Below are 22,563 nucleotides of genomic sequence, written 5' to 3'. Positions count from 1 at the left end.
GAAATAATGAATCATATGGATTCCTAGTCAGACTTATTTCACGGGTAAATATGTTTTTCTTTTTCTATCTAGTTCTTGGTTTTGAGTAATTTACCTAGAGAGAAAACAGCGAGATAAAAAGATCAAAACAGTTTCTAGTTCAAGAAATCATCTCACTTGAGGATATTGGGTAATTAATATAGGATACTCCAAGAGTGGAGATCAGCTTCTCTTGTAATACTATGACAACTCATGCTTGTAGATAGACAAATTTTCTTGGTGATCATCTATAACGTAGCTCTTATTGGCTACCCATGGACTACAATTCCTTCCCTTCTCACTATCTCTTTCTAGTTTTGTTGCTAGGTTGTAAATAGTATGACATTCTTTGGAGTAGTAAACACAAAAAAGATTTCAAAGTCAACCATTTAATTCATTTTATATTTAACCTATCATATTATACTATAACTTTTTATTTAAGAATGTTATGAATAAGTTGTATTCTATTTATACACTACTAAAAAAATGCACTTAACATCGATTATTTTGGATATTTAACATCGATTTTAAATTGGTATTGAAACTATGGACATTAAAAGTATTAATGTTAATATCAATTATGAAAATCGATGTTAAAATACACTATACAACATCGGCTTTTAAGAAACCTGATGTTGTATCATAAGAAATAAACAAAAAATGTAAAATATGCAGAAACCAACATCGATTTAGTTAAAAATTCATGTTGTAGTGCACTCACAACATCGATTTTTAGAAGGAAAAAAAAACCGATGTTGTAGTGCAAAAAACAATATCAATTTTTTTCTTCTAAAAATCGATATTGAATTGTGTATTTTGAAACACTTTCTACATCGGTTATGAAATAAAAAAAACCAATGTTGAATGTGTTTATGACATTGGTTATGGCAAAAACCAATGTAAAAGTTTTGGTCAAAACCCATGTTGTAAAGGTCAATAGATGTTGTTTTTTGTAAATTTTTTAAATATTTATTTGTTTTTACACTGAACCAACCAGACCTAATTTACAAAACAAATATATTAATTTTATTCTAATATAAATCATATACCCAACTAAATAAATGTAAACAATGAATCTAAACTCGATCAACTTCTTATGACTAATTATCTACGAAATAAAATCCTATAACAAACAATAAATTGATAAAATTCATAACTAACCTTATATGCTTTATTTTCTGCCTCGAGCTCGCCTTTATTATATTATACTAAATGATTGATACAATTGATAAATTGATAGAGCTTATTTATTATATCATACTAAATAATTTTATTAGTGTAAAAAATTTATACCTATGCTAGATGAAATGTAGACTTAAAATTTGTGAAATGAATTTTAGTGAAACTATAGAATGGCTGAGAAATAAAATTATTTCTTCACCTTTCTTCTGTAATTTATGACTGGAAAGTAGCATGGTATTTCAATAACTATGTATCCATAACAAGGAAAATAATGTAATTCAAAAACCAAGCTAATCATCAACACAAGTGAGCAAAAATATTGTGACTTATTAGCTCAAAGTATCATAAGGACTAATTGAAAAGTTTTAGAGAAAACTTGAAATGAAAGTATAGCACATGTGAATTTTATATGGAATTTACCAAAAAGAAGTTTTGTAGATTTTTTGAGCTATGATAGTATAAATACTATTTGTGTTCATGATTCATGTGATACGCGAACAAAGATTGAGAAGTCATAGATTTTATCCTTGTATTTATTCTCTTTTTCCCGCATTAAAATAATTTTCTCTGCCATGATTAATCTACTTTTTCCCAATCATGCATATGCAAAATGGAAGCAAAAGGTCCAACAAATAGGATTATACCTAATGCTAAAGTCAGTGCTAAATCTAGAGATGCATGACAAGTTTCAATAAATATTTGTACCTTAAAGTCTATCCTCCAAAACAAATCCATGCACATTTTGAATACAACAAATCACTTCCTCTTCCTTTGAACAAGTTATATATACCTGGGAAAGGGGGAAGATACAACCATTCTCAGAATCTTTTTTTTTAAATATATACATAAATAGCTTTTTCATGTTTTCCTTCTTTTTTACCAAAGGAAAGGATTGTGTTAAATTATTTTTTGCTAGTTATTTGCTTCCTTCGTTCTAGTGTGAAGATAAATGTCCCAAAATCCAAAGCTATCCAATTCAAATCAACGACAACAAGATTAAATAGTGTAAGTTCTTCTTACAGTGGTCAGACCATTAACAGAAATCCATAATACCATCAAGGAAACCACAAGCTTGAAGAGAATATACTTATACTTGTACACTGCCAGTAGTATCATGTACACTGCAAGCTTGAAGAGAATATACTTATAGCTTGGAGAGAATATACTTATACTTGTACACTGCTTTTCTTTGACACTTTTAAGACCTTTCTATTCTTTTTGCTAAAGGAGCTATGTAGATGGTGATTAAAAATAAAAATTTGCTCGAAGGAAAATAAGTACGCTTAGTCCAAAAGACAAATGGCAGAGTTACCCGTATAAACCTTCAAAGGATAAAAAGGGAAAATTTTATAGAGACCAAAGAAAAGTAGAACCAAACCTCATAATTGTGAAGAAAAAAACATAAACTTAGAATCAAACCTCGTAGCCCCATTTGCAAGTCTTCAATTGCTTATATGTCAAGTCTATCTCTTCATCACAAGGAGGATGAGTTCTTTCTCCTTAGTCTGGATTGCCTTGAAGAGGAAAGCATTTATCCACGATACTCAATAAAAATGACTCTCACCCAAGAAACATATGTGAGAAACAAAAGAACCAAACCACAAGGTAAAAGTGAAAATTATGATATATCCCTCAATACAGCTAGTTATCATACACCCCTCACTCGACACAAAACACACGTTCAGGATATGTTATCGTAAAGCATTGACTTAGGAAAAATTGTGACCGGTGAAAAATGCATATGATATGTGATTTTCTGTAACAACTTTGTCTTCCCATCTTGTCTTGCATCAGCATGTTTAGGCAAGTCCCCATCATCCACTTTCATTCCTAAACACAGATTAAGTAAGAAAAAAACAAGCTCCCACATTTTCATTTATGGGGCAGGACATCATTAGTACTAAATTTTAGTTTTGAAAGAACAAAGCGAACAACCAAGACAATTATTATTAATAATTATAATACCTTAATGACATCAGATGAAATCCTTACCACGTTGACCAGAGAAACAAGATTTGCTACTCCAGTGCTATCAAATAAATAAATTGTCTAACGAAGTTACATTAACATCGGTTTTGAAGGAAACTGATGTTAACGAGCTTATGTTGATGTTAACTAATGCATATTATTTACAATCATGTCACCACATTTATGTTAAAATATGTTTAATTAGAAACTGATGTTAAATTGACGATTTTAAATCTATATTTTCGAGTAGTGGTAACACGCATTGTCATGGTTCTCGCATCTTTTATATATATATATATATATATATATATATATGGTAGTGTGATATATTGAAGTGATATGAAAGTCGTTTTGTTACCATTGTTTCTTAGGTTTGTTGCTAGATTGTATCCCCTCCTATAGATAAACAAACAAACAAATAAATAGTATGACATCCTTTGAAGAAGTAAACCAAAAACAGACTTCGAAATCAACCATCTAATCAAGTTTGTATTTAACCTATCACATTATAGTAGAACTTACTTTTTAGATGAGAATGATGTGAATAAATTGATCTAAGAACTAGATGGTAAGTAAGTTCCACAAAGAAACAAACTAATGTTGTTGCCCATTTAACAAGAGTTTAACAAGAGCGCATTGCATACTAACAACCATGTTTTCTTATCACATACCTACTTGTTCACTTGGAAAATAAAATAAAATGTCTCATGCTAATAGATTCATGCACAACAATATGAATGTGGACACAGCCATTACTAAAACTATATTTGTTTGTATGTTTTTCTTACTTAAATTCCACCTATGTGTTTTTTATTTTCTTACAACAACTCTTTCTTACTTTTTTTTTTTTATTATGAGTTGTTTGTGTATGATGGAGTTACAAAGGAGGATTTGATAGATTTGCTTTAAGGGCTGATGGGAAATTATTACCTGATGAGTTGTTCTAAAAATCTCTGTTATCTTGCTCCATGTCTACTTTGTTCTATTTCTTGTCAAGCGAGTCGGCGCTAAGGATACATGATATACTAACTTTTAACACAACAACAATAAGGAAATGAAATGATTACTACATGAGAAAGACACTTCTCCTATGTTGAATTATTTATTAAATTAGTGAAAGTAATAGCTTAAGATTCATTAATCTAATTGTAATTAAATCAATAATAACTAAATAAAAAATTAAATTTTAAATATAATATATTAAGTAATATTAAATAAAAATAACATAATATTTATAATTTTATAATGTTAAAAATTAAATTTCACTTAAAAATATCATTAATCATGACTCATCATAACATATTATATTCAAAATTAAAGATGAAATCAAATTAAATATGTCATCTTGTTTAAGTTTAACAAAACACTAAAACTTATTGCATGATAACCTTTATCATGAATTTGTGTTATTTTTTAATATAAAAAATAGTTTACATGTTATAGGGTTGACAAGTTATTACATTTTTTAATCATTAATAAAATAAAATAAAATCACGTAATTATTTAATATACATATATATAATATTATTTTTATATGTATTATTTAATATATTAGAACCAGACATAATTAAGTTGAACCTCAACAACCAAATCCAAATGGAGGGAGTGACTTTGTACATTTTATTGTGGTATTTGATTTTGTAGGACAATATCATGCTTATCATGTAAGCATAGTAGTTAGATCACATATCCCTTACTTTGTATTAGGTCTACATTACAGAAAATAATGCAAAACTTATGTATTCATTTTCTTGGGATGAATGAATGAACACTCCTCGAGCGTTATCTATTTCCATCTTCATTAATAATTTTATTTGTTTATAAATATTATAATAATCTTTTTTAATAAAATTGTTTAATTATTTATGAATAATTTTATAGAACATGTTTAATTATTATTTTTCTTAATCATATTTTAAAATATATGAACTAATTATATTTAATTATTTATTATTATCATTCCAATAAATTTTTAAATAAATTATGTTTTTTTATTATTATATTTTTATTTTATTAATATATAAAAAAAGTATTTGTATAAACAAAATTAATGTTACTTTAGAAATGTTTTTAAGGAACTTCATTATAATTTTGTGAAAAAAAACTTTTAGATTGTCATATTCAAAAACGTTTAAGGTTACGTTTATTTTAAAAATAGTGTTTTTTATGATTGTGACAAAACATAAACAAACTTCTGTTAATAGAAGAATATCTTATAATTAAATCTTTTTTTAGAATTTGCTTTTTTTAAGAAGAAACAAATGTTACCATTATTTACAAGATATTGTAGAATGTATAGAATGACCAAGATGGACTCATTTCTAACAAGTTGACATTTGTGTATTGATTATAGAAAATTAGATGAGGTTGATCACTAGTAAAAATCCTTTATGACTTCCTTTGATTGATCAAATGTTACAAAAATTATTTGGTCATTAACATTGTTGTTTTTTTATATGGGTATTTAGTCTATATATGCAAATAATGGCATTTCAAGATCAAAAGAAAACTATTAGTGCATATCATACTTTTGCATTTAGTTTGAAGGATGTCCTTCGGATTATGTAATTCACCCTCCACTTTTTATATATGCATGATAGCTATAATTCTAGTTTATTAAGGGAATGCCTAGAAGTATTTTTGAATAAATTATCATTTTATGGTTATACTTTTGGTAATTGCTTACTTATTTTGAATGCAAACAAAAAAAAAACTAATTTGGTTCTTAATTAGGAAAAAATGTCAATTTATTACTAGTGAATCTTCCATGTTAGGATGCAAGGTCTCCCAAAAAGGGGATTAAGAAATATTTTCACTACAAGAAAAATGACCTATATCTACAGACAAAAACTGTCACTATAAATAAAAAATCCGTAGTTAAATGTATGATAGACTTTGTCCCATAGACGTTTCTTCTGTCAACTTTGAGGGGTGTATAATGATGGCTAATTGTCTGTCACTATAGGTTTTACCTACTATGTATAGTGTGTAGGTAAAAGTCATTAACTTCTACTTACATCTCCTAACGGTAGGTAAAAGTCTTTAATATGTACATATCATCTTCAACTGTAGGTAAAAATCATATAATAATAATAATAATAAATCTTCTAACTATGCTCCCTTCCGGTCACGATTGTTGTGGGAAAATGTCTTGATATACCCTTTAGTGTGGCTTTCATCTAATTTGAGAAAACAAAGTCTCAGATTAATCACAAACACAAGCTTTATTCAATGGATATGAGTATAAGAGAAAAATAGGAATAAAAGGAAAACCTTTCTAGTCATGAAAGCCTTATCTGGATCTGTAACAATTAGAGAGAGAGTTCCATCGTAGTCAAGAAAAACTACAATTTGCTTTCCTTTGGCACTATATACTATCTGTTCAAAGGTGTTCAGAGCTGAAGGGTGATAAAGCTGCAAAGAGTGGTGAAATAGAAGCAGAGTCAGGTGATGAGCATAACCACACAGAGAATCATAAACCATGCAACATGTCCAAGGAGAGTGGAAATTCAATCCCAATCCCACACAAGGGTCAAGGAATAGCTGAAAAACTCACATTGGAGTTTACATTTCGCTTATGGTACCTGATGGGACTTCTAGTTCCCAGGGTGGTGTCAGAAAGTTGGACCTTCAATGTACTGAGAAAACACAACAGCAAACCATTGAAATTAGTGCATTTGGAAGATTTTATTTACAACTTATCTTATGACATACATACTTATGTAAGTATTTGAGAAAGCTCATGACTTATGATATGTCCATAATGTGTTTTTAGCTTTATTTCAATAAACTGTTGAATTTCTTTTTATTTCAATAGCTTTTAAAAGTAACTTACAACATGAAAATAATTTAATCTTCAATCATAGAAAAAACGTATAGATAAGCATAAACGTATAGATAAGCACTTACATTATGCTCAAAGTCAAAGACTTTCCTTCTAAAGAGTGCAAATCGAGATCGTTCTTAATGATGGAACTATATATTGTTCTACATTTCAAGTTTCATATTCCATTATAGTACTACATTGTTTATTGAGAGAAGAAATATATAGCACTATATATATATATATATATATATATATATATATATATATATATATATATATATATATATATATATATATATATATATATATATATATATATTGTTAACTAATTATGAGCTAAATTTTAAAAAGTGTAGAATATATAACTTGTATTCATCCCTGTGTGGTTCAATCTTCAACCTTAACATGCTTGAATGCTTTAGCCTCTAAGAAACTTGTCTCCTTTTTAGTAATGTCAGGCATAGGCACGCTGATTGCCACTTTAGAAGAAGCTGAAACAACTTTAGAGGCAGCTGAACCACTTTAGATTGATATATACTAATATACTACTAACATAAAGTAAAACTATATATAACTTACTCCAATGAAAGACTTCTCCATCATCAATACTTAATTTATTTTTATCAAAAAATAAACTTCATGAACAAAAGGTTTAGATAACAAATAATTTAAAGTAGAATTGCTGCTCAATTTATGTCACAAATTCATGTCACAAACCATGAGTTAAAAAATTTATTTTTATTTGAAATCATGTATGAATGAGTTAAACTCTTGAAACAAATATTTTTTTGAACTTTTTCATTATCATTTTTATTTGGATAAAAAAACTATAAACAAATTATATACATTAATTAGGCAACCAGACGTCTTCAATTTTATTCTAAAATAGAAAGAAACGAGTGATATAGGAAAAACAAATATTCACATTATTATTAGAAAAAAGAAACTAAGTTTAAAAAAAACTGAATATTAAAAGTTTTTTTTTTCAAGGATCCTAGTTTTCTAATCCTATGTAAAAACATGTTGGTATCTATCTCACAAAAAGACTACTAACATAGATCTGAGTTTCGAGCATTTTCCTTAGGGCTCGTTAACTTCCCATCTTTAAATGTCATGCACCTATACAATGTTGGTTGTCCTAGTTCCAGAACAAAGAGGAAGAAAAATTGAGATGATTACTTTTTTTTTCTTTCACACTGACAGGTTTGTTGTCAACGACTGAGATGATTTTGCATCAATTCTCCTTTACTAGTAAGGGTACATGAGAATATTGGTTGACTAGCTGTGGTGGTAGTGGCAAATTGACAACAATGGTGGTGGTGGGTGAGTGTGGAGGGGGGCAATGGAAGTGGAGATGACAATTGCAGTGATGACCAGTGGTAGTGGGCATAGTGGCAGTAATGATGATAGTGGTGACAACCAATGGTGGTGGTCGGTGGGGATGGCAGCAGCAATTGACTGGTGGTATTGTTGGTGACTGTGATAGCGGCAGTAACATGTGGGTCTTTTAGGAGAGATTGAAGATTTGAATGGATTATTTTTACAACTAAAAAAACCAAAAAAGATTATTTTTTAGTTTTAAAGATTAAGTTAAAAGTGTTTTGAAACTTGATTCACAATCAATTCAACCCCGTTTTAGCTGAACACATTATGTTCTTAAATTTGCATTTGAAAATAAAAAATTTGAAAACTTACAATCACCCAGAACAAGCCCTTGATTTTCCTAAAGAAACATTTCATGCAACATAAATGTATCAAGACAGATTCTAACTTGACAAATTACATATCTGAGTGTTTGCTGAAACAAGCAGGAGTGGAAACTAGAAGCAATGCAGCACCATATGCACTTATCAAATTAAATATGTTGTTAGTTCATTTCTTTGCAATGAGAGATGTATCAAAAAATTGTCAAAGTATATATCAGAGTGCCCATTAAATGGCTTCTACTGAAAAGAAACGGATTTCAAGAATAATTGTATCATGGTTAACATAAAGCACAACACAAACATAATATACACTTAAATAATTACCTTGAGATTTGGTACATGTACAATCTGTAGAACTGTGATTATCAGTGCTATTCCCTGTTAACATTCAGTAAATTACTATAGGCGCCTATGAGGAACAAGAGCATATAATGTAGAGTAGATGTCCATATTTTTGATAGATTCGAAAAGCAATAACATCCATCATCAATTTATCACGAATATTTGAAGCAAACTCTAATATTTATATATATCACAAGTATATTTTACAAGAAATAATCATACTTAAATCACATAATTAAAATTATTATAAACAATAAAACTTTTCTTATAAATATTTAATATAATTGTATGTCAAAATTTAAACTTAAGATTTTTTATTAAGTTTAAATAATCTCACATCCATGTGCTCAAAATATACTATAATTGAATAAAGTAATCAATTGAGCATCTAATTTATCTTTTCTTACATTGAAAATATCAAACAATAATGGTCGAGCTAGCATGCATATATGGAGCTTTAAAACATTGAAGACAAACTAGATCGCGTATAGCACTAATTGCATCGCTCCCAGTAAAAATCCAGTACCGTTTGGCACCTTTTGTTTCAGTAATAAAATAGTGATTTAAAATTCTATTTCAACTTTAATTCATGTATATAGATTTAATATATATATATATATATATATATATATATATATATATATATATTAATATATTAAAAATAGATATTAATGAACTAATACTATTAGGATTAGAGAAGAATGCAAACTTACCCCGAGGATAACATCACGAACAAGAACAACATACAACAACCAAACGCCACCGTTTAAAAAGAAGAAAAAAGAAAGCAAGAATGGCATATACTCCAATGAGATAGCTCCTAAGAAAGGTACTTTGATGTATGACTCTCCAGCATGCTTGAACCACCTGCACAGGAAAACAAAATAAGTTTCTTCTACAAGTTAACATTGTGAGGAACATAATGACAACTTCAATTAAAAAGGGCAATAAAAGCATGCAAGGTTGGAAACTTAAACATTCTAGAACACAATATCCTCAATCTCTGAAATTTGAAAATTACTCTCAAATGTGAGGAAAGGAGACTATTTTACCTTGTGACATGATTTTCAAGAGTACTAGGTATTAAAGCATCCTGATCCTATATCATTTGAAACATTTATATAATATATAATATATTGTTTGTAAATGTCAAAATGCAAAAAGATTATCAACATCTCATGTAGTTCACACATACAAAAATTAAGTTAATCACATAATAACACATTCTCAAAAAATTAATGAAAGATAAAATTAAGTTCAATGAAGTCTTAAATACTAAGAATGTAGGTAACACCTAGGAAATCCTTTCCCCAGTCATTTAGTCAGCTTTGTGGGAGTGTGTGCACATGCATGTGACTGTGCGAGTCCATTAGTGGTGTCTCCTGAAAAATATTATTTTTTTTATAATGATATCTTCTAGAGAATAAAATGTCAGTGTGTCAGACTTTTCCAAAATGTGTACATTACCTTTGGCTTTGTATGGTAAAATCGTCTTAGAAATATAAAAGAAAAGTACAAAATCCCAGGGATATGGAAACAAAATGCACCATCAACAGCATTGCTCCATCTAAAAGTATTACGTAGGGGGAGCAGGGGAGCTAAGCCTTGGCTGTTTTACTGACTAACACTGACTATACAACTCATTTTTTCTATCAAACCAGCCACCAGTTTCACTTATCTACACTTTGTAGCAGATTATGTGGGAAAAAAACACATTATAAGGTCACAATTGCTAATTTATCTATATTGATAACAACTTCTGGTTGTGCACAAAATATCAAGCTCATACAACAACATTTATCAATTTCTAATCTAAGATTTGAAAATAATTAATGAAAAGGCAAGACAATTGCTTTAATGCTTAAGGTATCAAGCTAATCATGTAATAAAAAAGGCAAGCCATCCAAATTCCAACAAGGTTTATTATTTTATCATAAAACATGTCAACTCTTTTCGGATCCAATTTGAGCTTCTTAATAGTGGATACTAAGACCAAAAATTCTTAATAACATTCATTAAAGAAGATACACCATACCTGGACAAAAGAGCAACCAAGCATGTTTGCAAGCCCTAGACATACAAGAAAAAATATGGTTAGCAATGACCTGGCAGAGAATAACATGGCAAATTGGCAATAGCAGGAAAGACAAAATTTGAATTCAGTATTGGAAACAAAGAGTTTTTATAACATGTACTCATGCAATGTCACAGACTTGAGTAATATGCAAATAGATTTTTTTCCCCTCGCAGATGCAAAAATATCAAATTTTAAACTGACTTAGTGGAAGTTAATACCTCAATACCACCAATACAGAAGAGAACAACCAAAACATCAATGAACCACGACGACATCAGTTTGTAAAGCATAAACAGGAAACACGAAGCAAATACAACAAAAAGGACTGCAGCTTTCACATTCATATTTACAACTCCACTAACACTAGCATATTTAGTGTTTGGGAGTTCATCTGAAGCATCCTATAAGAAAAGAAAAAAATGAGAGTAAGTAGTAGAATCGACAACATATTAAGAAAAGAAATGAAAATCCAACTTGAGTAAATACTAAATGAATAGGAAAATTAAACAGACCTTTAGCAACTTATCCTGTTCAATAGCTGCTTCTCGGGTCGTCCAAGCTGACCAATATGATGCACACAATATGGTAAGAACTGCCATCATCCAAAGAAATACTTCTGCTACGTCAACAGCTGGTCGAAGTGGCGAGTGTAGTTGCACAGACACTGCAAAACGGATTTTTTTTTAGAAAGCTTCCCTCCCCTTTAGGAAAAACAAATAGTAGTTACATTGCAATTAGAATCTGTTGATAAGTCATAAGCATTAAAGATATTGCGACCATCACTAAGTTAGTTGCATCAAATAGAAACTACTACAAGTCCACAAAACATGCACAAGGAAGCTCACCAGATGAAGTAGTTGTCAGCATTTTTTCCAGCCTTGTACCTGCATCTAGTGGAAGCATGACAGCAGGTATGTGCATGTTCAAATCAGTTTCATCAGGTTCACAAACCATCTTGTACAGCAGTTCTGCAAACAACAAAAAAAAATTGACATGAAAAGAGAAATAAAAAAGTGTACATACTAGAGAAATAAAAAAGCTTTCTTACTGCAAACACAAACTGTGCACACGCTCTAATTGCATTTTCATCAATTCCACGGCACAGTTGCCACATCAAATTGCATAATAAGGTAAATAAAAATCATTCACATCAAATTGCATAATAAGGATCTAATTAGATAGCCACTGGGAAGCATTTCAGCTCGTATGAAGTTTGAAGCAGCTGGCCGGTGGAAAGAGGAGTTTAAAAATCCAAGATTTGGCAACTACCGGTGGAAAGAATAACCAACTAGCTGGTTGGAATGAGAGACAGAGAAAACTAAAAGTGATAAAATTGTTAGGGTGACAATGACAATGGACTCTCAAACCATATCAAAAATGAAAACTTGGATTGAAAGAGAGTTTAGCCAACAAGCAAGTGCCAACAATTAATTTGATTAAGATTGCCACATACACATAAGCTGTTAAAGATAGGCCTTTTTATTTTTATAATTTATGTCATCAAGGAAAGTAATCTAGTAAGAAAAGAGATTGAATCGCGAAGTAACTAACCTTGGAGATTGTGGAACAAGTTATCACAGACATAGCGGGAGCAATCGGGGCCGCCGTGGCCGTCGTAGACGCCGATGAAGGTGCTGAAGCCGCCGGACTCGATCTAGCTCTAGACCTCGAGGACCTAGTTGGCCTGGACGACGGCCATGGAGAAATCGCCGGCAGCGAACTTTCCGATGTCGCGAAACCAGAGGAGGTCCTCCTTGCATTCTCTTCCGGTGGCGGCGGCGACATTACCGACGTCATCACCGTGCCCAAACAGCTTCCAACCGCGTGCGATAAGGCTCACGAATGCATGGAACATCCCATATCTCTCAGAAACCCTAACCCTAGGCTCCCCAACACCGGAAACCTTTTTTTTCCAATGGTGGCGCGAATCTGAGGAAAGAATGGGATAAAGAAGGAGTGCACAATTTAAGCAGGGGGCTCTTGTTGGGAGAGGATGGTGTGGGGAAGCCCCTGTTGCCTGCTTTTCTTTTTATTATCATCACCTCTTTTTTTCCACTTAATAATAAGCCCTTATTGCTCACTCGAAAATGCTCTCACACCTGATATCAGCTGCAGTTTCTGCACCTAAATTTTTTTTATTTAAATAAATAAAATATTATAACTAAGTTACAAATTTTATATTTTTCTATAAAATAAAAAATTAAATAAATAATCTTAATAATTATTTATACATATTAAAATTAAAATCAAAACATATTTACATCAATAAAAAATATAATTATTATATTCATAAGTAAAAGTGTAAGTATAAGTTCTTAGAGATTTTACCTATACTAAACATAGGTAAGTATAAGTTTTTTTATTTTTACCTACACCAAACTTGAATAAGTATCAGTTATTTTACTTTTACCTATGGTAAACACATGTAGGTATAAGTTTATTTGAGTTCTACCTACACTAAATTATGTCCGTAGTTAAAAATGTCTGTAGCTACATGGAAAATTTCTTGTAGTGTTTGTAATGATCAAGGTTGTAACACCCTAGGGAATGTTACCTTAACATGCACCTAGATTCCTGGGACATGAAAACTTTGAATAGATATAAAAAATGGCAAGTGGAAACTAAAGCATAAACATAAATTACATAAATAGTAAACTAATATATATTACATTACAACTTGGCACTTATGTGTTGTAAAAACATATAAAAACATAAATTAACTCTCACACATTTGGAGGTACAACAACATTATCTTTATCTTCTCTTGTAACAGTTCGAGGCTCCAAACTCCTCTTTGGAGGATGTTCACCTACTCAACTTGGAAAACATGAAACTTAAAGGAATAAGATATAATAATGTCTTCATGTGTGCTCTAAAATTCTAGATTGATGACAATAAGTCTGGATTAGATAACATTTCCATGGGATATAGCCCCATCACATACCCTTTTGTGTAGCATACAACATACACATGTTCTCATCTAATGCATAGGTCAACCTTACATCTCTTGCCTAATAACTAGGCATACTATTAATCATCTACCCTAATATAGGAAAAAACATAGATTCCATACATTGGTAGAACATACATTTATATTAATCATCACATAATTTTGTTTTTGTTTTTGTTTTTTGTTTGATTATTTTTTACTTTATTAATTATCTTTCACTTGACTTTCATCCTTTACTTGGTTAAGCTCTATCTATCAAGAAACACCTTTCTTGCTTGACCTCATATTTATATCCTCTCTTGGTTCGAGGGGTGAACCTTCTTTCATTATTGAAAGAATTCATTGGCCTTGTATTTATATGTCACTATGGTCTAAGTGATTTCTATACATTCTTCCTTGTGCGTAAAATAAATATGCACAAAGATAAGTGTATCCTATGCGGTAGTAACAGAGGATCTAAGTCTAGATATCAAACCCAAAGGACCAGTCATACTCTCGAATAATCAATTTTATCAACTACATAATTAAGGAAAGATTTAAGATTAAGAAAGATTAGTTTTGATCAATTATCCTATGTGAGATAGAAATCAAATAAGCAAGATAAGTGTGAAGGATAAGATGAGATAAATATCTAGGGATTATGAATTCACTTTTACCAATATCCCTCAATCCTAATTCTAACATGATTCTTTCAATTGTCAATTATCAACATCCCAAAATCAATTACTAGCCATTGATTGTGGTCTGATAATGTTCTTTGCCTTAAATAATACTAACTAATCGTTGACGTATTTAATTTAAGCCAACAGATTAAGTTCAAAGATGAGTGTGATTAATCAATTTCTCAATTGATCATAAGAGATTATCCAACTAGTTTGGTGTAAAACATTATCTTTCTAGATCTATCGATTACATGTAGATTGTCACTAATATGCACTCGATTAAATATTAGAATGACCTTTTCCAAATAAAAGTTAAAACGCAAGGAAAAAATCAATTGACTGAGTAACATCAAGAATCTTATTAACATCAAGAAAAGGTTCAAGGTACAGCTACATCATAATCCCCAGACTAGGGAGACTAGCCGCCCATGACCATGAATGAACTAGAAATCCCAAGAAGAAACACAAACATACCAATAGGGTTAGAATCCGAGTGAGGAACCTTTCTAATTGTGATCTTTGCACTCTACTTGGGCTAAAGACTCTCACATAGCACTCTTGCCTCCCAGAACTTCTCAAAACTGCAAAAGAATAAAAGACTAGAAACCTAGGGTCTAAAAAAGGCTATTTATATAAATATGTTACGTGACTGCCAACGTGTCCTCATCACGGCTAGGATGGATTCATCAAATTCATGATGATCCTTCAAATCCAAATCTTTGTTGAGTCGTGATCAAAAGATCATGGCTTTGATGAACTTCATAACTTTTCTGTCATTGGGCTATGATTAAAGGATCACGACTTTGATGATGCCTATGTTTGATTGCGGCTATGATGACTCATCATAGCCATGATGAATAGTTAGAGTCCAACTTCATCAATTTTTGGCCTATTTTTGAGTCCTTTTTCTCCAAATACTTCCTAATCACCTATTTAACATAACTAGCAGCAAAACATGAGTTCTGCCAACAATTTATATCATAAATGCATGTAATAGGCCTAGAACTACAAATAAAAAGATGATCAAAATCCGATTTATCACTTTCCTTACTAAAAAATGTTACCTTTACCTCTTGGTGAAAGGTTATGGCCCTTCCTCATTTAGTCAAGGGGGGTTTTCTAGCCTTTTTTCCTTACAACTTATTTGAAGTTGTATAAAATATTTCATATTCTTAAGGTTGAAACAACACTATATTCTAGAGAGACTCGCTTAACAAGCCAATATTGTGTTCCGTTAACCCTCTTTATCTAGAGGTATTTTTGCTTAGCGAGAGTTTGTCTCACTCGAAAAATCTCCTTTCACTTAGAGACATTTACTTTTGTAGCGGAAGTCTCTTGTTTATTTATTTATATCTTCTAATTATTTTTCACCTGGCGAAACCCTCTTGCTCAACAAAACTACTCACTACCCATTCTGCCTCAATTTCGTCAATGGTGGATTTTCTTTGCTTAGAGAAATCCACCTTGGAACAAATTTAAAGAATCTCAATTTTTATTGAGCAAGTTCTATTTTCACTCAGTGAAAATTCCTTTTATGATTCACTTAATGAAACCATGTTGAGCAAATACAATGATTCCATAAATCACGAGGGATGCACATTTTCTTTCTTATGGCCATTCAGGGAGCTCAAACATTCCCAAGCATCACAAATCATATACTAAAATTTATATTACATTTCTAATCAATTAATTTACCCAATAAATCCATCAATCATGCAAGATCATTAAAACCCATAAATATCCAAAAAAAACTAGGTTCAAAGGGAAGGAAATAAATGGAAAAGGGAAAGGGAAACCACTCAATAAAAAGGAAAAGTACTCACTTTGTGAAACACGTGGGGACAAACTCTAGGTACCTCTAGAGTTCTTCATCCTCTACTAGTTATCCCCCTTCTCTTCTCCTCCACCCCTTCTTCATCCTTCCTTTCTCTTCCTTCCCTTCCCTTATATAGTCACATGTGTGTGCCAGGGATTTGGTGGGCCTTGACCAACCCTGGGCCTTAGCACCTTATTTGGGGTCCCCATATATAGCTCATTCATGTGAAGTCATATAATAAAGGCAACTATAATTAATAAAGCCTAATATACATCATTAACCATTAATTATAAACAAATTTCAAATGTGCATAATATGGGATGTTGCATCATCTTCCCTCATCAAAATATTATAATCATCAAAAATCAAAACTTAACTACGACATTACAATTATCTATTCCCCCAAAGTTTTCATGGGTGATTATCTCCTCAAGGATAGTTAAGCTTGGTCACATTTCCAACTTGATCTTAAATCAAAGAATAGATTGTTGAGGTCTCACTTATACTAACTTTCAACAATTCAGAGTTGTTGTTGACTCTCTAAAGATTCCCTTCTCCCTTCAATTTCACGTCAAAACTTAGTTAAGTCATAAGATGAATTAAAGGGAAAAGAGAATCTTTAGAGAGTCAACAACAAGAATTAAAGTAGACAAGGATATCCTTAGACCCAACAAATGTTTTGACTTATTCAAACAAATATAAAGTTTTGAAGATTGCATATAACTCAATAGATGTTGAGTCTGTGTCTTAAATTGTAATGACAAATTGGTGATGATATGAATTTTAATGCATGGTGTATTTGATGTTTCAATAGGTACCTCGCCAATAGACAAAAGAGAAATAGAAGAAGTATGTTTAGAGACAATAGTTACTTAATTTTTTTATTGAAGCCTATATAAAAACATGGAAGTTTTAAAGAAATACACAAGATAGAGAATCCACACAAGCAAGCATTCAAACTCTTAGTAATTTTCTCCAAGATAGAATTTGTACTAAAAGAGTTTTATATCCTTCAACAATCAATCGTACCCAACTTTATCCCAAATAGGCTACATCAGTCACACATGTACATATATAGATAATTTTATCAAATTATTTTTGAGCTATTTTTTCAGTGAATTTTTACATTTTAAGCGCACTCTGTTTTAGGTCCAATCAAGCGGACAAATCCAAAGAAAAGTACTTTCAAAGAGATTAATTATACCACAAACTTTTATTCACGTGATAAATACGTACTGAAAATGATACATATAGGACTAGGAGCAAGATTTATTGAATCATTTCCGCTAATCATGATTAGATGTCCTAAAATTCAGAAACCAAATCAGCTAGCCGTGAATCTGTAGACCATGTAGTGCTTATATGTCTCCCCAGGACGCACAATCTGTGATGGGAAATTTGAATGATTCACAGCATCAGGGAACCCTTGTGTCTCCAAGGCCATACCACCATGCTTATGATAAATGGCTCCATCCTTACCCTTTGTAGCATTTAACATGCCACCGGTGTAGAACTGAAGACCAATTTGGTTTGACCACAACTCTAGCTTCCTCCCAGAGACTTTTTCTCTCACTATAAGCACTTTTCTGAAGTGATTAGGGCTACTTGCATCAAGCACGTAGTTCATGTCATATAATCCAGGAAGGTCATTGATTCGGCTACCGACTTCCCTTGGTTCTAGGAAATCATATGGGGTGCCCTTCACGGATTCGAATTTTCCGGTGGGGATGAGTTTCTTATCCACTGGTGTGATCTTTGAGCCAAAGATTTGAACTTCGTGGGATAGAATGTCACCACCGTTGTGGCCCTTTAGATTCCAGTATGTATGATGCGCTAGGTTCACTGGTGTGGCTTTGTCTATTGGCTTGGCAATCATTTTCACACTATATTTGTTTGTGCCAATGACCATGTAGGTCACACTTACTTCAAGTCTTCCAGGGAAGCCTAGAAAATTTGTTATTAAAACGTCAAATTTGTGCTCCCACATAACAATAAAAAAAGAAGCGTTCTTATCATTTCTCTTATTATTAAAACTGAAGTTAAAGAATGTACGTACCTTGTTCATGGTCATAACTGTCATAGGTAAATGTTACGTGGTCATCTTCCTTGTGACTTTTTACTGTCCATACAACATCACTGAACCCTGTGAAACCACCTGATATTTCATAGGCAGAAATTAGTGAAGGAAATTATGCATAATGCCACGGCAAATATACGTGGAATGGCATGAACTTCTATATGTCGTGAATTGATTAGTAATTAATTTAATTACCGTGGAGGGTGTTGCCGTGATCATTAGCAGGCAATTTATAGGTATGACCATCCAATGTGAATTGAGCGTGTCCAATTCTATTTGCCACACGTCCAATAGTGGCTCCGAAGTACCATGAATCATTCTGCAAAAAGTTTCAAGATGAGAAATTATTGGTTTATTAGCTAGATTGTTATTATATATTCCTTATACACGCCACCATATAAAGGAAAAAAATTGTCAGCTCGGTATCATTTTATTCAATAAATCATTTGTAGACGTATGATGAAAAAAAAGAAGACAATTTTGGATTAATTAATAAATTTGGTCAATACTTTGGTTTCTTCGTCAAATAATATTTGGGTTGCTCTAACGCTAGCCACCAATTCAGAATAAACAAACATAACATACCGAATCTAAAAGATAAAACTAAAGTTAATTATAAGAGAAAGAGTTGCGGGAAGAATAAATCAAAGAAACCCTTTATTTGTCTTTTTTGTTTTTTTGTTGGAACTAATTAGTTGATTGAATCACAAAACAATTGAACTTTGATCATACCTTGTATTGCTCAATGTCATCGTAGCCAAGCGTAATGTCACCTAAATTCCCTGAAGAGACAAACAAGACAAAAGAAAAAGGGTTATGTCACTCATGTGATTTCAAATTAAACAACTGTAATACATAACTAGTAATATAAAACACACCATGTTTATCAGGGACAAAAACGGAGATAACTGATGCACCATAATTTGTCAAATTCAGATGTAAATTTCCTCTCTTGAGTTGATAAAATCCTATCTTATCATTTCCATGTGCTTGAGCAAGAAGCAGAAGCCACAAGAGAAAAGATGAAACCCGGTACACTTTGAACATCACATAAAAAACCATGAAGTTTTATATTCGTTCTTAGGAGAAAACATGGAATATATAAAGAGAAAATAATGAGATTAAAACAGAATTCAGTTCGAAAAATCTTCACTTGAAGATATGAATGGTTAACCGCTAGAATATTCTAGTCCTTTATTTTTTGCTGTGACTATTAGGATAATATTGACTCATATCAAATTGGTTGTGAAATAGTAAAACACATCGTTATCTATTTTATTGCCTACATGAGTTATCACTTTCATACAAAAAATAAAAGAAGAGTTATCACTTAGAGATCAACTTGGTCATGAGGTAATTCAATATGATGTAAGCAAGGTTTTAAAATCGAATCATTTATTGAAGCACAAGATTTGATGGTATATCCCTAAAACAAAATATTTGATGGTATAACCATAGTTAAATTAATAATAACTTAATAATATTATTTTAATTTTATTTTTTTATTAGGTAGCATAAAAAAAACATAACATTCATAACCTTCTAATGTTAAATATTAATTTTTTATTTATAATATGCAAGTGTATTTCTTTTTAACGGAATCATATTGTATTTTCGAGAATCGCATGTTAAGAATATTGTAGCTTGGAATGTTATTCTTGAGATATATAAAAGTGTATTTGGTTAACTTTTAACATTTTCAGGAATATTTTTAGTTTTAAAACAATAATAAAAAATAAAAGTAATAATGAAAGTTATAGTGAAGTTAAAAAATAATTTCTTTTTTGGGTATCTTTCATTCCTTATTATATATTTATTAAATAGAAATAGAAAAAAAAACTTTAACATTTTGCAATCGTTAGATTAAAAGTATAATTTTAAAATTAATCATTTCATAATTATTTAGTATTTTAAATTTAATATATGTATATTTAACAATTTATACACATATATAATATATTAAAGTTAATAAAGAATTTATGTAAACAAAACTTTAACATTTTGCAATCGTTAGATTAAAAGTATAATTTTACAATGGTTGTTCATACAATTAATAGAAATTTAATTACTCACTATAAAATAATTTTTTATACTAAATGAAATTAAAAATATTGCATGTTAACATTATTTCAACAATAAATAAATTAAATAGACAATCAAATTTTAGTAATTAATATAGTATTATATTTTCACTTTCTAATTTAAAATTTTCATGTAAGAAAAGTAGATTTGAAAATGAAAAAGAAATGTTTTTTTCCTTATTACCTGATCATATTGATTATAAGAGCGATAAATTATACAGTGTCATTATTACATTATGTGCTATAAAATCAAACTAATATCTTCAATGATTTTAGAGCTCGATAAATTTTTTAATATTTTTCTCTTTCTTCTAAATGTTAATAAATATAAAATATATAATTTATAAGAAAATATTCGATAATTTACTCTCATAAACTATATATAATATTTGATTAAAAAATATAACTACATAGAATTTTCTTCTTAAAAAAAACACAAAACTATTTTTTAAAGCAAAAGAAATTTAAACAAACAAACCAAAAAACTAGAAAACTACTTATTTTATATAAAAAAAAATTGCTGCTAAAAAATCATTTTATTCTACTGTGACATATTACATATATCAAATTAAACAATTATTGTAAAATTATACTTTTAAACTAACGTTCGTTAAATTATTTGTTATAAAACCTCCTTTTTCTTTCCTAATTATTACTATCATTAAATACTGTTAACTAATTTTGCAGTTAAAAATAATTAAATACCGTTAATTTTATGTAGGGATTTAAATTATATATTTTATGGTCATAAAATTATTTTAATAAAATTAATTAATATACTATTATTTTGTCTATTAATTATTCATTTAGACATATTTTAGATTAAAAAAAAGTATTTTCTAAGGCAACCACAATATTTTTCGTCTCTCCCTTCCTTTGTTGATGACTTGCATCAATGTACGCAAAAAATTAAAAATATTAAAATGAGAATATGGGAACAAAAAGCACAAATAAGATATTCGTAAAAAAACAAATTAAAAATAATAAGACCAAAGATTCCATTAAATGAAATAAAAAGTTTAGGTGTAAGGTGTAAGAGCAATGAGATTCTATATTTATAATATTAAAATCACATGTTAACCCATGGAAAACTATAATAAACATTAAAACTATTCACCTATTTTACTTTGTACTTTGGCTTTGCACTTGTATCCAACATTTCTATGAGAGCCTCACATGAGATTTATCCATTGCATTGACTAATTTGGTGAAGAAATTGTAGTTATGACACACGCATATCAACTCCACAACTCCCCATTATAATTTACAAGTGTTGGTAAAGTTATTAAAGTAACTTGGAAATGTAACTAATTATTATATCATTAATTATAATAGTGGATATTGTAATAATTTATTGTAAAATAATTGTAATATACTAATTGATTGATCAACCTTTAATATAATTATATATGCTGAATCATTATATTATTGGCATATTAGTTGATATTAGTTAGCTTCTATTACGCGCTTTCGTTAATAATATATGGTGAATCATTATATAATATTATAATTATAATTATAATTTTATTATATGATTCAGCTTATATTATTAATATATAATTCAGCATATAATTATTAAAAAAATTATTGAGCATATATTTTTTTTACTAAAAATGTAATTTTTATTCTCCTATTTTTCAAATTATTAACATATAATTAAATATATATATATATATATATATATATATTATTCAGCATATAATCATTAAATTTTTATTCAGCATATAATTAATTGTAGCATATGTTATTAAACATAATATTTTTATAAATTAAATGATAGCTTACGTTTAAAGATCATAGTATTGTTTTAAAATTTTAACGGAATAAAAAATACATTAAAAATATATGCCACATAATA

The 22,563-nt window shown here is 30.0% G+C and overlaps 2 protein-coding genes across 13 annotated transcripts; both read right to left on the bottom strand.

The window, feature by feature from the left end:
- Positions 1–6,077: 6,077 nt before the first annotated feature.
- Positions 6,078–12,810, bottom strand: LOC100807599 (signal peptide peptidase-like 2). 12 transcript variants are annotated; one of them, XM_041016598.1, is made up of 11 exons: positions 12,671–12,810; positions 11,965–12,087; positions 11,632–11,783; positions 11,338–11,520; positions 11,078–11,112; positions 9,756–9,909; positions 9,025–9,078; positions 7,078–7,494; positions 6,725–6,806; positions 6,442–6,582; positions 6,078–6,347 (listed from the first exon to the last, which is right to left on the bottom strand). In XM_041016598.1, exons 2-8 carry the CDS (start codon positions 12,071–12,073, stop codon positions 7,420–7,422), a joined length of 762 nt encoding a protein of 253 aa, XP_040872532.1. In that variant the 5' UTR covers positions 12,074–12,087; positions 12,671–12,810; the 3' UTR covers positions 6,078–6,347; positions 6,442–6,582; positions 6,725–6,806; positions 7,078–7,419. The 12 variants fall into 12 exon arrangements, with proteins under 12 accessions (XP_040872532.1, XP_040872531.1, XP_040872533.1 ...); XM_041016597.1 differs by having other exon boundaries at positions 6,753–6,806; XM_041016599.1 differs by having other exon boundaries at positions 7,361–7,494.
- A 4,938-nt stretch (positions 12,811–17,748) lies between these two features.
- LOC100807070 (galactose mutarotase) lies at positions 17,749–19,671 on the bottom strand. Its single transcript, XM_003528137.5, has 5 exons — positions 19,503–19,671; positions 19,357–19,406; positions 18,820–18,943; positions 18,604–18,702; positions 17,749–18,491 (listed from the first exon to the last, which is right to left on the bottom strand). The coding sequence occupies exons 1-5, from the start codon at positions 19,669–19,671 to the stop codon at positions 17,872–17,874; spliced, it is 1,062 nt and encodes a 353-aa protein (XP_003528185.2). The 3' UTR covers positions 17,749–17,871.
- Between the last annotated feature and the right edge of the window lie 2,892 nt (positions 19,672–22,563).

The sequence above is a fragment of the Glycine max genome, chromosome 6 (genome assembly GCF_000004515.6).
Source record: "Glycine max cultivar Williams 82 chromosome 6, Glycine_max_v4.0, whole genome shotgun sequence".
NCBI classification, from domain to species: Eukaryota; Viridiplantae; Streptophyta; class Magnoliopsida; order Fabales; family Fabaceae; genus Glycine; species Glycine max.
The sequence above is the reverse complement of the archived record's forward strand: the minus strand, read 5'-3'. Positions and strand labels throughout refer to the sequence as shown.